This window comes from Bactrocera dorsalis, chromosome 5 (assembly GCF_023373825.1).
Source record: "Bactrocera dorsalis isolate Fly_Bdor chromosome 5, ASM2337382v1, whole genome shotgun sequence".
In the NCBI taxonomy this organism is placed as follows: Eukaryota; Metazoa; Arthropoda; class Insecta; order Diptera; family Tephritidae; genus Bactrocera; species Bactrocera dorsalis.
The window spans coordinates 65989386-66007575 of record NC_064307.1 but is presented as its reverse complement, the minus strand read 5'-3'; the positions used below and the strand labels follow the sequence as shown (position 1 = coordinate 66007575).

The 18190-nt window shown below is 38.5% G+C and overlaps 1 protein-coding gene across 1 annotated transcript in view; it reads left to right on the top strand.

Annotated features, from left to right (window-relative positions):
- LOC105225951 (ankyrin repeat and BTB/POZ domain-containing protein 2) overlaps window positions 1-18190 on the top strand; it is a 113727-nt gene that overhangs the window by 59530 nt on the left and 36007 nt on the right. Inside the window, exon 3 of the mRNA XM_049459045.1 lies at window positions 2131-2940. Coding sequence (XP_049315002.1) covers window positions 2405-2940 — 536 coding nt within the window. The 5' untranslated portion in view covers window positions 2131-2404. The remainder of the gene's footprint in view (window positions 1-2130; window positions 2941-18190) is intronic.

The window sequence follows — 18190 nt, the reverse complement described above, 5'->3', positions numbered from 1 at the left end:
AATCTTTGCATACATACTTTTCTTCCCAAGAGGCTATTTATTTGTCGGAAACGCCGATTTCGTACGACTATAGCATATAGCTGCCATATAATTGGCCTCCTCCTTTTCACTGTTTAGCGCCAAATGGAGGATGGAGTCATATGTAGGTTCCCTTATCGCCATTCACTTGCGAGTGATCAAAAACGATTCTTTTACATAAGGCTCAAACAGCTCACGACTTCCGTGATCCTCTGGGTCCTCCAAGCATTCTATGGAAAGCCTAAGAACATCATTTTGAAGGCGAGCTAAAGTGAGAAGGCGAACCATCCCTCCCCAGGGTGTGTGACCCGCCACAATAATAACGCCCTCAATGAAAAGGAAACAACACTCTTGGACGGGAGACATACCCCTCTTTTAATCGCTTCTTATTGCAATATTATTGCTGCAAATTTTTTCTTTACTTCTTCTAGGCCGCTTTGCATGCATTGGTAGCAAAAATTTAATGACAGAAGTATTTTAGGGTTTAAAACTTAATTAAAATCAAACGCTTGTTGGCTAGTAAGGGGTATGAAAACTGCCAAAGGTGACATCTAAGCATTCTATTGGCCTCTAAGGCTTTTTTATACTGATTGCTGTGTCTGGACGTGGTCAACTCCTGCCCCTCTAAGAATTTAAAAGTGATAAATTCGGGTTTCAAATCTTTTTCAAGCAAACTTAAATGTGTCATTTTTATTTATGTATCTAAAGTAGGTGAAAAGGTGCGAAGGCAGAGGAAACATTGTGAAAATAGTGGTTGCTAATTTTTTGACGTCAGCTGCATCTCCTCCATAACTATTGATAGATGTATCCTCAGTTTTATAGAACATCGAAAGGTATATAGAGTCAGTTACTTGAAAAATGTTGTGTTAGAATCAGAGAGGTACCAGGGTGTCTCAACATGCAGTGCTAGTGTGAGGCTTACCACGCGATATAATTTTATTTGAAAGCCTCAAGGTGACCTCATTGGAAGCTGGCTGCCAGCTGGCCCTATAAAAGAAAAGCAGGCACTGTGTCTGGCCAGTGTTTAAGTAATTCTCATATCGAAATGTGATGCGCTTTAAAAGTCATGAAGTAAACTCACGAGAAACTGGCTGGAAACTGGTTCTACAAAGGAAAAGCAGACAATATGTCTGGCCAGTGCTTTAGTGGCTTTCGTGTTGAGTTGTGATGCGATTTAAAAGTCATGAGGTCACCTCATATGCCTCGCCAGTGCTTAAGTGATTATTTTGTCACGATGTGATACGATATAAAAATCATAAGGTGACCTCACGGGAAGCTTGACCAGTGTTTAATTACCGAAACAAAAATGTAAACACACGGCTCGGTGACCCCAAATGTAAACAAAGGTTGTTGATTTGACTAAATGTAAACAAAATTGTCATTGACCTCAAACTTTACTTAAAACGAGTCACTGACCCCAAATATAAAAAAAGGGTTGTGGACTTAGCTAAATGCAAACAAGGGTCGTGGAATGGGCTAAATGTAAACAATAAGGTTATAGACCTCATAAAATGTAAATAAAAGGGTCCTTGACCCCAAATGTAAACAAAAGAGTCAGTGAACCCAAATGTAAACCAAGGCTGTTGACGTAGTTAAATGTAAACTATTTAGAAATAAAAAGGTCAATGTCCTAGACAGTATGCAAACAAAGGATTCATTGATCCCATGAAATGTTAAGAAAGGGGTCAGTGACCCGACATAGGTTGTTGGCTTGACTAAACGTAAACCATGTATCGATTTTTTTCATCCGATCAAACTGAACAATCGAAATTGAGGTCTTATATGGAAAACTTTTTTATATGCTGATCTGTCTCCCCGAAATTTGGTCTACATTATAGTCTAAGCCCACAATATAATTTCCATAAAAATGGTACAGATCGAACTACTATAGCATATAGGTGACATACAAACTGAACGACAAAAACATGCCATTGTATAGGAAACTGCTTTGTTTGACAAGTTTTATTCATGAAATTTGGTATGAATTAGTGTACAAGGTATAACTGTAAAAAATGTTAGTTATGTAATAAATCATATTTGTTAAATTTATATGCACGTTTTCTATTTTTTATTATTAAAAATCAACCATTTTTTTTCTTAATTTTTTTCCAGTGGCAGCCACTTACAAGCAGCACTAAGAGCCAACGCAGTAAATATTTCTCGCCACATCACAACACGTCTTAGCACGCTCAACCGCGTGGGTGTCAAAAGCAAGCAGCGAACGACAACAACAACATACGGCGTAAAGAAAATCACAAAGCGAAGTGAACAGTAGCAATTGGCCAAACCGCAACTGCGAACAAAAAGATTAACACTCCAGCTATACCAAAACACACACCATCTAACTATATATGTACGTGCAACTGATGCAGCAAACAGCGCACGAATGCCTGCAACAGCCGCCAACACCGCCAACATCAACACGATTATTGCCAGCAATCAGCAAGTGCCATTGCCGGCAGCAAGAACGACAATCAGCAGCAAGCAACGCAGCGCTGGTGGTGGCAATAACAACAACAACAGCAGCATTGTCGGTAGCAGCAATAATTACAATTTACGTCCAACGATTGCCGTGAAACCAAAATCAACCGCAGCGACAGCGACCGCAGCAGTAGCAAACACTGCTGTCTCACATTGCAAACCGCAATACAGCAACAACAGCGAGCACAACAACCAGCACAGCAAGAACAAGCAGTACGACGCATACAGCAACAGCAACAACAACAAAGATTGCGGTGTCGTTGCTGGCAGTAGCGGCAGTGGCAGTGGCAGCAACAACGCCAACAATAGCAACAACAACGATATGCCCGGACGTCACAGCTGGGACCCGGGTCGCATCGGTGTCGAACACTTGGCCGGCGCATTAAGTCCGCTCTGCATCACCGATTCGAGTCATGAAATCGTGCGACCGAAGCCGCGTAGGTGAGTGTCGCTGCCGCCGCCAAGGCGATGTCTGATTGATTTTTAAAGCACTTGCATGCATATACCTACTATATCTATCTATATATATAATATATATTACAGTACATACATATGTATGGACTTTGTTATATGTGTATTGAGTGTGGAATTTGTGCTTGTGGATTGTGTTTGACTTGTGCGCCTAAAGGTAGGCAATTACAAACAATAAATGTTATGGATTTCTTTGGCTGCATTGCTTAGAAAGAAAATCGTAGCATACCTTTAGGCTGAACATAGCTATATTATATATTTTTTACTTAGCTAAGGTCCCTGTCGGAAAATTTTGGTAGGTATTAATAATAAAAATGCTAAATGATTTATTTTGGTGAGAGATATGGAGATCTTTTTATGGAGTAGTGCTGAAGCCTTTGATTTTAATAAAAAAAAAAAAATAAAGAAATTAGAAACCCATCGGAAACGATAGATATAATAACGAATATTAAAGGAAAAATAATTAACTATCGATCTTTGCTCGGGAGAAGTAAGAGAAGCGGCATGGTTGATTTTTTGAGTATTAAAAATGATTTATCTCGATTTTCGGCAAAACTACGCGTCCTTTAGAAAAAAGTTATATGGCAAAGTTGTAGGTAATAAAGAGATTTACAAGTTTTGTATATAGACTTTCTTCAGATAACCTCAATTTTTATTTAAAGATTTCATATAAATAAGTTTTTGGCCTTTTTATTTATATCTTTTTTCACATAACCTCAAAATTTATGAGAAAAATTGATAAAACCAAGTTTTTGGAATTTTTTAAATTTTTTCTTATACAAAAATTGTTTTTCTGTCACGAAATTTGATGCAAACTTACCTTCTTATGCCCCAAAATACTGAATTTTTATTAAAAATATTAAAATCGTAAAAATATATATACAAGAGTTATATATCTTTTCACTACCTGCAACATTGCCATATAACTTTTTTCTATAAAATCCCTAGTTTTGACAGAAATCTAGTTAAACCCTCTCTCTTCAAGTGCCTCATACCGCAGAGCCACCAACAGCTTGCCGCGCAAAACTTGAAATTTGTGCGCCTTGCGGCTTTAACAAGCGCAACGGCAGTTGCTAAAATAGCAAAACGACACTGCAACAACAACAACAAAAATAACCGCCAGCAACCGCAAACGCTTGACAGCTGTGTTAGCGCTGTATCATCTGAGCGCTGGCAAACACTTGTCGGATATTAGTTTTCACCATTAACCTTGACCAGCATTCTGCCCTTCTGGCGCGGCGTGCTGCGCAGCTGCGGCTTCGTTTGGCGGTTTGTTGCCGCTTGAACACTTCTACACTTCCAGCGCACATTTAAAGACTGTGTGAATTTGCGTGCGCGTGCGCCTTTTTTCGTGTGGTTAGCGCACAACGGCATTGCCGATGATGAGTTGCTAAAACTTAACTGTTTACTTGCTGTTGCATTTGTATATGAATGTGTGTGTGTGTGTTGATTTGAATCTGAATTCAATTCATTTCATTTGTTTTCGTGTCATTTGTTGTTTAAACTGTGCTTGTTGTTGCATTGCGCTGCTCTAAACACCTTCAGTCAGCGCTCGAACGCTTGCAATTTTGATGCTTGAATTTTAAAACGATTCTCATTCGTTTTATGTATGTGTGTATGTATATATATGTATGTTGGTGGTACTGCCAACCGAGTATTGGCAGCAAAGATGACTGCAAATGTTGTTTGTTATAAAAATATTAGATTTTTTTAAATAAAACTTAATTTTGTTCGATCAGTTTGTATGGCAGCTATATGATATAGTGGTTCGATCTGAATAATTTCTTCGGATATTGTACCGTTACCTTGGACAATGACTCATTCCAAATTTCGTACAGATACCATGTCAAACAAGAAATTTTTCCTTACAAGAACTTGATTTTGTTCGATCAGTTTGTATGGTAGCTATATGTTATAGTGATCCGATCTGAACAATTTCAACGGAGATTGTAGAATTACATGAGGCAATAATTGTTGTCAAATTTCATGAAGATATCTTTATAAGAAAAAAAGTTTTTCATACAATTACATGATTTTGATCGTTCAGTTTGTATGGTAGCTATATATTTTAGTTATCCGATCCGAACAATTCTTTCGGTAAATATACCGTTGTTGTTAATAATAATCTGTGTAAAATTTCATGAAGATGTCTCTTCAAATAAAAGAGTTTTCCATACAAAAGCTTGATTTTGTTCGATCAGCTTGTATGGCAGCTATATGCTATAGTCATCCGATCTAAAAAATTTCTGCACAGATTGTTGCATTGTCTTTTTCAATACTTCATGTCAAATTTCATCAAGATATCTTTACAAATAAAAAAGTTTTCCATACAAGAACATGATTTTTATGGTTCAATTTGTATGGCAGCTATATGCTATAGTGATCCGATCTGAAAATTTTTCTTTGTAAGTCATACTTTTATTATTCGTAAAAAATCGTGTCAAATTTCACGAACTTATCTCCTCAAATAAAAAACTTCTCCATACAAGAATTTGACTCTGATCGCTCAGTTTGTAATTTACACTGTGCAGGGTATGCGGTGTTTACCCCAATAAAGAAGAAAAAGAAGTGTATAAATTTATTTATTTCGTGCGCATAATTAAGTGGACTTTATGGCTCATATTTTCGTTTAATATTTCGATGTTTAATGTTTTGCTCTAGAACGTCCAACAACACGTAGTCAAATTTAATGCTCTAGTGACGTTGACCTTGCTCGGTATTCACACCCAAGCTGGTTGTGTCAACACTTTATAAACGCTGCAAAAACGTAATTAAATACTCCTCCGCCACTGAGTTAATTACTCATTAAGTTAGTTAGTTGGTTATGAGAATTCGCGCTTGAACAATAAAACATAGAAGTGTTTTAATTTTTTTTTGATGGAGTAAGTGATATTTTTGGCGTAAATTTTAACTCAGCTCTACGGTGCTATAATGGATGAAAACACTCCAACTTTGAAAGTATTCGACGCAGTATTTGCTGAGGGAAGCAGTCGATGAGGAAGTCCTCTACTCAGTCGGAGAGTGAAGGACTTAGCTACACTTTGAATCTCCAATTGTCGACGCCAATGAAAACAAAGTAAGCAAATCATTTACCATCTCACTCACAAGACAGACCTGCTGCAAGCGACCTTGCTCACACTTGTGGCAGTGATTTGAGATTTCGATATCAAACTGAGTTTCGCAAATATTTTCAACCGACCAAAACTGAATTATCTGCAAGAATTGCATATTTGCGATAAAAATAGTTTACATACTCCGTACGAAAAGGCGGCTGTGCTTATTTCGTAATCCACACACGCTCACATTGACTTACTTACACACCAACTGAAGTCCAAAAGCCAGCGCTGTGAGTGATGAATTGTTGGCTGCGACTAAAGTGCGTCCAAAGAATTCGCCAAAAGCCAACGCAAAAAAGCGGAGTTACATAAATACGCTGGCTAGTACCAAAAGTGCGCCACAACAACAAAGACAACAAAGTTTGGCGCGAGTGTGCGCTTTATTAAGCAAAATCAACAGAAACTGCAAATCGCAGAAAAAGAAGAAGAGAAGTTGAGAAGCCGAAATAGAAAATTTGCGCTGACAGCAACAAGCGCAGACGGAGATAAACGAGCTGAACAGCAGCAACCTTTGTAAGCAGTTGGTAATTAGTTGATGTTGTCTGGGGCTGGCTTAAAGTGGACCGCGTACGCTTAGAAGGTCCACAGATGACAGTTGAAAAAAAAATTAACAAAAAAAAAACAAAAAAAAAAACAAAAAAATTAAAAACAAAAAAATCGTTGGAAAAAGCAACAAAAAGTTTGCTAAAAACATAAACAAAAAAGTCGAAAATAAACAAACAAATAAAAAAGTAAGCAGCTTGTACCAAGCGACAGCCAAAAGCGCCAGAAACTATCAGATTTGCCAACCAGTAGTCAGCAACTTTGACCGTTTGGTTGTTTTTCACGACAGCCAACCAATTATTTACCATTTGCCTCGTTATGGTGCTAAAACCGAGTTAAAGACATAATTACATGGCCGCTGGACACGGCAGCGCGCAAAAACCCATAAGAACGCAGTAGAGGTAAAGGTGACTTCAGCGGTGGAGAGGAGAGCTTACACTGTTTGGACGCTTGAAAGTGAGCTGGCGTGGAAAAGCATGGAAGAGCATGCAAATTACTAGCATAGAAAATAAAAAACAAACACAAAAACAATAACAAATAAACAGAACAGTGGTAAGGAAAACTTATCAACTAAAATTCAGTAAAATCGAGACATTGTTTGGAGAAAACTTGCGCGCAACTTGGGTGGAAAAAACAAAAAAATTAAAATAAAAAAATAAAAGAAATAATAAAATTAAATATAAAAAAATAAAAAATTGCGCTTACTAAAATTAAAATAACAAAAGTGAGCAATGTGCACTTTTTACTTGTGGCAAGTCAAGCTGTGTTTGTTGAGGCGTACAGCTGTAGGCTACTGGACGTAAGTCTAAGCTCCGGGGAGAAAGTTAAATGCTTAAGTGTACAACGAAAGTTGGTTCTTGAGCTAAAAATAAATGAAAAACAAGAAAAACGTTTAACTTCGGCTGCACCGAAGCTGTAATACCCTGTACAGATTCAACGTTGTTTAGAAGAACATGAGTTGGGTTGCTCAGTTTGTATGGCAGCTATATGCTATAGTAGTTCGATCTGATTTCATTTCTTTGGAGATTATATAAATGCTTTGAAAATAAATTCATGTAAAATTTCGTTAGGATATCTCCGCAAATAAAAAAGTTTTCCATACAAGAACTTGATTTCGATTGGTCAGTTTGTATGGCAGCTATATGCTATATTGGTCCGATCTGAAAATTTATTTGAGGGTTTATAGTATGCGTATAGAAGGATAAGATTATGGCGAAAAATTTCGTGAAGATATCTTTACAAATAAAAAAGTTTTTCATACAAGAACTAGATTTTGATTGGTCAGTTTGTATGGCAGCCATAAGCTATAGCAGTCGGATCTAAAAAATTTCTTGACAGTTTATATTGCTGCCTAAGAAAATACTACATAATCAATTTCGCTGAGATATCGTGTCAAATGTAAAAGTTTTCCTTAGAAGAACTTGATTTCGATTGGTCAGTTTGTATGGCAGCTATATGCTATAGTAGTCCGATCTGAAAAATTTCTTCGGAAATTATATAAATGCCTTGAAAATAAATCCACGTAAAATTTTGTGAAGACATCTTCGCAAATAAAAAAGTTTTCCTTAGAAGAAGTCGATTTTGATTGGTCAGTTTGTATGGCAGCTATATGCTAAAGCAGTCGGATCTAAAAAATTTCTTGAGATATTATAGAACGATCTTGAAGAATAACCCATGGCAAATTTAATGAAGATATCATATCAAACAAAAAAGTTTTCCATACAAAAGCTTGCTTCCGATGGTTCAGTTTGTATGACAGCCATATGCAATAGCATTCCCATAACGCCAGTTCCGACAAATGAGTATCATTTTGGTGCGGAAAACACATGTGTAAAGTTTCAAAACGTTAACTTAAAAAATCATCTCACACCGCCATCGTATATACAAACTTCTTTACTCTCGTAATATACCCTGTTTAGGGTATAAAAACAAAGCTGTCTACATAAAACTTCTAAGCGTCGCATTTCTCTGCTCATTACTATTTGTTTCTGTTTGTTTTTAATCAAGTGTGCATATTTTTATATTTTTTGTAGCTTTTCATTTCCACTTGTACCTGTTGTACTCGCGTTGTCTTCACGGCGCACTGCTCTTGGCGTTATGTTTGTAGTACACTTGAGCTAGTAAACGCATAGAATGAGAACTAGGAAACCACTGTGAACATGAGGCACTTATAGTTTCGTTATTTGCTTAAATCGTTAAATCGTCTTGCGTGCTCACATGTTTATTTGATTTTTTTTTTATTTGAGATTGTCATGTGCTCAACAAGTTTGTGTCCTAAGTCTTTTGTTTATACACTCGTAATCTCGCAAATCGTGTGGGCGTCTATATAATCGTGTGATTATGCTGAAGTGGTGGATTAATGCTAAGAAGCGTGTTAAAAAGTGGCATGCGGATTTCGTGGCTTGAGACACTTACAAAATTATGTAGAAGAGAATTAGTGCAGCCCATTTTGAGTGTAGGGAAAAGTAAGGTAGAATAAAGTGTAGTAAGGAATTGTGGAAAGTTGAAATAACTGAACTTTAAAAATTTTTTTTTGTTATTGGCTCACCAGATTAACCTAACCTAACCTATATTTTTATTATAATCATATTTTCTATATATTTTTTCGTAATAATCTCAAGCTCTCTTAGCAAATTGATTTACTGGGTAGTCGAAAAAGTCTTTTCGTATTTCTAATTAAAACTTTATAGGGAATAAATGATACAGTGTGATTGGTAGCACTGGAGATATTCGACTGAAATAACATCTAATGACAAAATACGAAAAAACTTTTTCGACTGCCCAATAATAGTTATTTATCATAGCCCTTTTAGCAATTTTATTAAATTAGCAGCACTAAACGTGCCACAAAATTATGAAATTGGCGCAATAATAACCGTTTCAATACAGTAATCGGTTTCACTACTTCTAATTCTCCACGCATTTATAGTATTTGTATGACTTTAACACCTTAACACTTTAACCGCATTACCGTTGCGTAACACATACGACGCGTAGGCATTATTTGCCAATACAGCACGATTCTCTCGTTTCCAACGCCGCCAATTTGTGCCTTATCATTGTGGCTTTTTGTTGCGACTTCAAACTTAATGAGCGTTTTTGCTATTTTTGTATTTCTATTCTACAATTACTTTATTATAACGTGCTGGTGCGACTGTCAGATGAAGTTGTTTGCTTGTGCTCACGTTGTTAATCAATTTTTTTGCTGTGCGCCCGCTGTGATTGACACTTGCACTTTTAAGGTTTTGTCTGTGCGCATGCGTGTGTGTATTGCGTGTATGTGTTTGTTGTGTAAACAAATAAAAACAATTTTTGATTTGTTGTGATTAGTTTTGTTCAATTTTGTAACGGTTTAGCATTCACTTCGACATGCAGACATACAAACATACTAGCATTTACATATCTTCGCCTAGAAACATAACTCAGCAGTATATTTCTGGTATTGGCGTGTTGTGATTTAAAAGGGAGTGTACTCGTTGCATTTGTATTACAATTAATTACAAGTTTGTATACAACGATTTGCTTCACTACGATTCATTAAATCAATTAATTCGAGGCGTTCAGCTCAATCGAAGGCATCTTGCTGCGTCAATATGTTGTTGATTGATTTTTGTGTGTTTTTTTGTATGATTTTTTATTTCTTTTTATGAAAAAGGTGTGAAGTAATATGTATGTATGTCTGTATCTTCATATAAAAAAATCATGTGGTATGTGAGCTGGCAAATATATTGATTTTGGGTAAACTTTATGTGGATGCCCTTGTGGTTTGCCTTTCCCTTGTGGCTAATTAAGGAGAGACTTTTAGGTTTTGGTGCTTTCCTTTAGGCTGTTTATATCATAATGATTTAAAGGCATTGTTTTTGATTAAATATTGCAAACAGAAGTAACGAAAGATATTAATTTTGTCAAATAAAATTGTCTTCCCTGCAAAGATGAGGTTGACCGGTCAGTTTCTATGACAGCTATATGCTACAATTGTCCGATCTAAGCGATTTCTTCGGAGATTATAGCAATGCTTTACTTAATACTTCATGCCAAATTTTGTGAAGATATCCTCGCAAATAAAAAAGTTTTCTTACAAAGCCTTGACTTTGGTTGGCCAGTTTGTATGATAGATATACAAGTAGGCTATAGTCATGCGATCTGAACAATTTGTTTGGTGATTCTCGTCGCTTTGAAAACGAATGTTTTTTTATTTTTTTTTTTGGAGCCGTCAGAAGCTTTTTCAGATAAGTTGCTTTTAAATGAAGTTCAGCTTCGAGACTGATACCTGCGACGACTATCGTAGACAGTATAAACACCTGTTCTTATTGTTGTTGTAGCGAGTATCTAGCAAAGCCGGAGTGCGAAACTTTAATCCGCTAAACCTAACCTACTCTCAACTCAAGACTCTCTCACGGAACCACCAGATAAGCTATAATTTCATGGAAGTTACAAGACATTTTACGTCTCCTCCAGTGCACGAACGGATTGACGCCTATTCTGCTGTGACAGTTACAGTCACAACAGTCATCTAATGGTAGCACACTAAACGTGCTATCGGACCATAAGGGGAGAAGAGTTTCATGAGTAGTGTTCGTTGTGTATGCATAGAGGTGTTTAGAATCATCCGGGGTCTCATTGCACGCTGGACATATACTATAATTCATAAGACGGGGTTGATTCTGGATAAGTCACAATAGATTCTCAAGACAACTCCTGCTCTTTTTCTACACTGAGGGATGGCTTAACTCCAAATACGTCATTAATTGATAGTCAGTTGGCGAAAGTGTTGATGACGGCAGTGCGTGACTAAAATTTTTTGCGTCCGAAGTCTGGTCGGCGTACACGTAATCAAGGAAAAACCTTTTGATGTTCGTTTGTGGCGGCTCCGCTTCAAGCAGACGACTGAAGGTATGATTTCTGCGAAAACAGCCCAGCAGAAACTGCTTGGAGAGAAGTTAATTATGCTCCTTCACCGGAAGCATGAGCGATTCGCTATCTAAATTTGCAACCGGAAATATAAAAAACACATCCTGTGATCATTTGGAGTGCAGTATTTCGACACGTCTGAAGCTTTCACGTCTGCTTACTACATACAGGCGACCATATTGGTGTGGCGTAGTTAATGACCGGCCGGATTACATTGTATGTTGCCTACAATGTTTCCTTGTCTTTTCCCTATGAGCTGCCGACCTGGGACTTGAGGATATTGTGTCGTCTCTGTAATTTGGAAGTTATCGCTGTCATGTGAGGCGTGAAGGAGCACAGGCAGAATGTAAATCATTGATAGTCGAGATTTTGTCGTTGTCGATTATGATGTTAAGCTCCCACCTGTGCTTCTCCGTCCAGTTCTTAAATATGATCGCTGTGGATTTAGTGGAGGCGATTGTCAAGCTCCTTGCAGAGAAGTAGCGAGAAAGGTAGGAGAAATAGTCCTTTACTTCAGATTACATCCCAACGATTCCATTACCTCACGTCAATAAAATACAATCTGTTTACAAAACGGTGAAAATGCCTTCTGGGGGTTGCGGTATTTTCGAAATATAGAGGTAAGAGGTTAAACACCGGTCATTTGTGATGTCAAGAACTTTAGTCAAGAACCTCAGTCTATAAAACGCGAAAGTCACGCAGATGGTGTCGTCCAGAAGATCGATATCTGTCAGACTATCTAATCTCACAGCATGGCTGGCTAGTGAACAGTGTTCGGTAAAGACTTTGGACTATCGATTTTAAGTCTTTTAATGCACTTTGGGTACCATCCAAAGGCTCCAGAGTTGACTGATATCCATACCAAGGAAGATATGACATCGAAGATCAACTTCAGTCAAACGAAAGCTCGTCAGACAAAATACTACTACTTCGTTTTTCTACAGAGAATCAAAGTCTATTAGACTATTTAACCCTACAACATGTGTCTCTAGTGAGCGAACTGTATACGGTTGAGGTTATAGAGTTAATGAAGAGAAGAACTGCTCTTATTCTAGATTTTCAATCCTGTAATGCGCTTTGAGTGCACTTTAAAGCTTATAAATCACATCTATGATAGCAATGTGTGCCGAAGTAATAAAAACAGGTATTTATTTATACCGCCTCACAGTTGTTTACATAACTTTTCTTACACTCTAATAATTACGGCCAGCTGAGTGCGGCAGCAATTGTAACAAGTGTCGACGGCAACGCACCTTACGTATGACTTACGATAAATTTACATAAAATCCCAGCAGTGTTCGAATCTATAAAGATATCCATACCACCAACAACAACAACACAACAACTAAACTCATGTACTTGTTTAGAGCGCTGTAATGAGCTTTGCTGCGGCGGGTGTTATGGCGGATGTAATGCACACCGATTCGCTTACGTGTGTGCCTGTGCGCTCATATGTAACTGTAGTGTGATCATTGTTTATGGATCTATAAGTACGCGCAAAATGCGTGGCAAATGTGCGTTGTCACGACTGCTTGTTGTACGATTTCGCAAAAAATAATCAACAACAAACAAAAAAAAAAACGATAATAAAAAGAGTAACGCAAACTGCTGTCAAGTTGACAATTAAAACGCGCTCGAACGCCTCAGCGCAGCGTAACAACGCCCGAAGCTCCCTTGTGGCAGCTGTTGAATCGCGGATTCTCTTCTTGCGCCCAGTGGCTTTTGCTATGCTTCATTTTATTCTTGCTTTTGGTGCACGCTTCGTGCGGCTTGGCGGACGCGTGAGTTTATTGCCCCCTCAACTGTCGTTGTCGTGTTGGCAATACAATCAGATTGCTGAGCTTTCTTGTTTCTAGTCTACTCTGAGTGATCTTCAGTCAATTTCCTATTGTTGTTGTGGCTTTTTGTATGTTTATTTGTAATTTTCATTGTTGTTGTTGCTTTCTGTATGTTCATTTGTCATTGTTGTTGCTTTTGTTGTAGTGTTTGCGAGTGTTAAGTGCGCGTATTTGATTTTTATCATTAATAGCGCTTTGTTAGCGATTTTTTTCGTGGGTTCCAGTTTATTGCCGTCGTCAGCAGTTTGTGGGCCAGCTTCAGTCTGCAATGTCGCTTGCTTTTGCCATAATAAAGATTTCATACTTTTTGATGTCACCAATTATTCTCCATTTAGTAAGCTTATTAACGTTAGTGATAATTTCACTTTCATTGTATTCGAACTGTAGAGTCTGTAGTTAAGTGGATTGCGTTGAATTGGCCGGAACTGTGGCGACATGATTGAGATTGAGATTGAGGGCGTGTATTTCGTAATAGAATTATGCGGATGAAAACTTTTTTCTGATAAAGTCATTTAGATGTGAAATTCATACATATTTATTTATCTGTACTGACTATTAAGACGCCTGGAAGACTCTTGTACACACTCAAAATAATAGAAACTCAAAAAATCTCATCGAAGAGAGAGTTTGTAACACTCGGAAGTGGAAACGTCGGAGACCACATAAAGTATATACATATATGCTATAAATGATCAGGTTGACGAGCAGAGTCAATTTACCTATGCTCGTCTGTATTCATTTATCGCTAGTTCCTCTAATAACAAAGATATCGATCTGAAGTTTTATACAAGTTCTCACAAAGAAGCTGCTCATTTGTCGAAATTGTTGATATTGGGCCACTATAGCCCTCTCCTAAGTCACAACGTCTCACCTAACCCCAGCAAACTGAACGGAAAACTACCTATAGGTATGAAGGATTATGTGCGTGGTCCTGTGACCCCTGCGCCTGATACCTTTGACGACTTAGAGCCGTCAGTATACCACTTAATTATACCATCCCTAAGCAGTAGCTCGAGAGTGAAATCATTCCATTCAGCCTTGCTGTTGAAGGTAACTTTAAATTTCCTAGTGAAGTTAACCCTTTTGGTAATGTTATCCCTTGAGAGAAGAGCCATTCAAATCCTTTATGCGTTGGGAAGAGATTACCTTACCTCTGCCAAACCATTCTACCGAAGTCTGCGAAGTTTTCGGAGCCCAAGTCACCGCTCATATATGATAATCGGTCACATGATTATGGTGTACAACCAACTGACATTCCTTGGCTTGCAGCCCCATGATCTACCAGCAAGCCGACTGCACACCATAACTGACTTCGTAGCTTTGATCAGAACAACATGCTGCTTCCACCGCAGAGTGAAATCCATCGTAGGACCAAGATATTTTCCCATATTAGCCATCTTTATCACTCTGCCCCAAGCATTAAGTTCCTGATGCCAGGCAGAGACTTGCATCTCGTAAACGGGACAATGGTCGTCTTCAAGGGGTTAATATTTAGTCCAACATATCTGTACCATCCCTTGACTAGATTTAGTCCCCTTTGTACAATATCGGAGAGAGTGTCCTAAAATTTTCCTCTGATAATGATAGCAATGTCGCCCGCATGTCCTTGACCGCGTATTCCATTGTTAGTTAGCAACTCGAGTACATAATTCGTCCACGACAAGGCTCCATAACAAGGGCATAGAACTCCTCTCTGTAGACAGCCGCTAGTACATGGGTCCAGCTCCAATTATTGCGCGGATTGGGGGATGAACTCATTCCTAACATGAAAAGTACAACCCTGCTTTCGAACCTCAAGACTTTGCCCACAAAAAGCCGAAACCAAAACAAAAAACATGCTGAAAGCTAACTAATATTAAAAAAAAATTTTTAAACCATACAACAAAATCTATTTTAAAAATTATGCAGATTTATCTGAAAACAAATCACTTCCTACACTTAACACCGGTGCCTTAATGTGATTCTTATCTCTTTAACAACAAAACTAAAACAAAAGTACTAAACTCTGCGCCACTCACTAGAGCATCTCCCCTACAATTGTGATATTTACAAAACATACTTAGCTCGCAGCAATAACAACAACAGCGCCAACTGCAAATGACAGTAATTCGACGCGTGAAAGTGTGGGAGTCGCTGTGGCATCCACTGTGTGAGCGCTGCGCTGACAATTGTTCAAACTCGATTTGTATGCATAGTTTTTGTTGTTTTTGTATTTTTGTACTTTTTGTAATGGACAATTTTTGCTGCCTGCCGAGCGTGCAATTATTTAACTAATCACTACAGCGTGTGCCTGAACGGCTGAGTGAATGGGCGAGTGCCACAACGCGGTTTTGACGCCTTGCAACTGCGGCAAGCAAAAAAGGTGCCACTAAGCAACGCTCAGGCGACACTTGCTGCACGCGGTTTTTTGTTTAGAAATTTTTTCAACGTGAACTTCACACATTCATGCCAACATGCCACACAACAATGCTTTGTAGTTGTTGTTTGTGTGCGGTTTTTCATGCACACTTTGATGGCATCTCTTCTTTGAAGGCATTTCTCACTGTTGTATCTTTAGTAGATTCTGATTTTTTCTCCATCACTGCCGCATTCCCGCATTGCCGCGAGATGTTGCGGAAACGGAAGGTGGCATTTATTTATTTACTATGCGAGTGAAATGCTTATTTAGCTGGCAACTACACTTTTTTCAGCTTTTCGGGAAGCTAATGAGCAGCTCCACTCTTTGTTTGCGCTGTGAAGCGGACGAAGGGTAGAGGCTGGCGCTTGAGACCTATTTAACTAACAAGATTGCGGAAATGAAGACGATGCGGCGCTTCAAATGACGGAATCATGAAAAGAAATTACTTGAAATAAATTCGAGCGGCTTGAGGAAGCAAGCGACCAGGTAGTGATGAGCAAAAATAAAGCTGGAAAAATATTAAAGCGTTTAAAGGTTTTTGAATGTAAACCAAAATTTCACTAGAATGTAGATATCTAAAGTATAAACATTAAATCATCTATGGATAAGGAACGAAACAAAAGGGTCTGGTAGTGCACGAGGGCAAGACGATGAAGCGAACCGACACCGGCCATAACTAAGTGTCAAACCAAGAAAAATCCCGGAAGCGTCGGACTCAGATTGCGCGGCTTACTGGGCAGCGATTGTCTCCAGGTCAAGAGCGGCGGAAATAACCAACAATAAAACGTAAATTGCAAAATTCTTACAAAACTGTTACCAGATTCTAAGACCAGTAAGACTCTGGTGAAAACCTACTGGAAACGGTGCTAGGATTTTATACATGGAAGCTGACAGTCGTAACATTCGGTAACTTTCGTAAGCGGAATGAAATCTTGCTGAAATGGCTTGCCGGTCCCCACTAAAACCCTGGCAAGAGCTCAAGGTATATTCGATGCTTGCCGAAATTGAGTTGGCGCTGCATTTTCCGGTTGAGCCTTGCTCCCGATTAGCACTTATCTGACACTGAACGTAGGCACCCATAAGGAACCATGTCAACCCCTGCGTGACTTCCCTGCATTGCAAATATAACCACAGGATCATCACATCGATTGTACATAGCGAGCAGAGATAACGGCCTTGAGGGGGGACCCAATTATACATACAATATGAACATCACATCTAACAATCACATCGAATTTGAAAATGGAAATGAGCACATGGTCTTTAGGCGAAGCTCCAATATGAAGAGAATACCGCCACTACATACCAGGCACGGAAGCAGGGGAGCAGAAACTCATATGGCAAAGCAAACTTACACTGGAGGAAATATCTCAGTACTTACCAACTCGGCGAGCAGATTGAAAATCTGGTAACCATGCCTGAGGTTGGAAAAAGACGTTCTATCTAACAAGCAATGAGGGATATCATAGGACGGATAACCACTCTGTCTGGAGCTAACTGCCTCTGAGCGAGCTACTAAGTCACATCGCGGTGAAAGTTGGGGAAAACACCTCACAAACTTCGGCGTGGTTTATGATTGCGATGCAAGCAAAGACGAAGCTTGAAAATCTTAAAGAGACATCGAGGAGTAAGAGACGGAAAGACAGTGGTAAAATGCAACAAACACAAATGTCTGACAGTATAGCATCTCCCACGAAAGAAAGGCACCTGAGCTAATCACCCTGAATGGGAACTGGTAAAAAATAAACGAAATAAACCGGAATCCAAAGAATGAAAGTTAAAGCGCAGAGAAGCTCTGGTGATTTCAAAGACTTCCGACTGGTCTTTTGCAGATATGCTTGAGAAAATGGAGTCAGACTACAGACTTCAAGACCTCGGTGACAGCTTGAGCAAAACAAGGAGAACAGCGAAGAGCGAACTCTCTGCAAAAACGCAAAGCGAAAATAAAGGAGCCTTCTAAAAACTAAAAAAACGCGTAAAAGAGGTCTTAAAATATATGGTACAAGTCAAAGTCCTAGCGCCGCCAGTTACGGATCACTATAGAATATAGCTGTCATATAAGCAGATGGATCAAAACCGAGTCTTTGTATGGAAAACTTTTGTATTTGATGAAATACCTTTACGAAATTTGGTAAGGCTCATTGCCCAGAGCAACGCTGTATTCTCCGTGGAAGTTTTTCAGATCGGACCAAGAACGATCGGAATCAAGTCCTTGTATAGAAAACTTTTTTATTTGATGAGATATCTTTATGAAATTCAGCATGAATTATTATCCAAAGTAACGATACAATATCCAAAGGAATAGTTCAGATCCGTTCACTATAGCATAAAGCTGCCATATAAACTGAACGATCCACATGAAGTCCTTGTATGGAAAACTTTTTATTTGTTGAGATATCTTTACGAAAATTTGG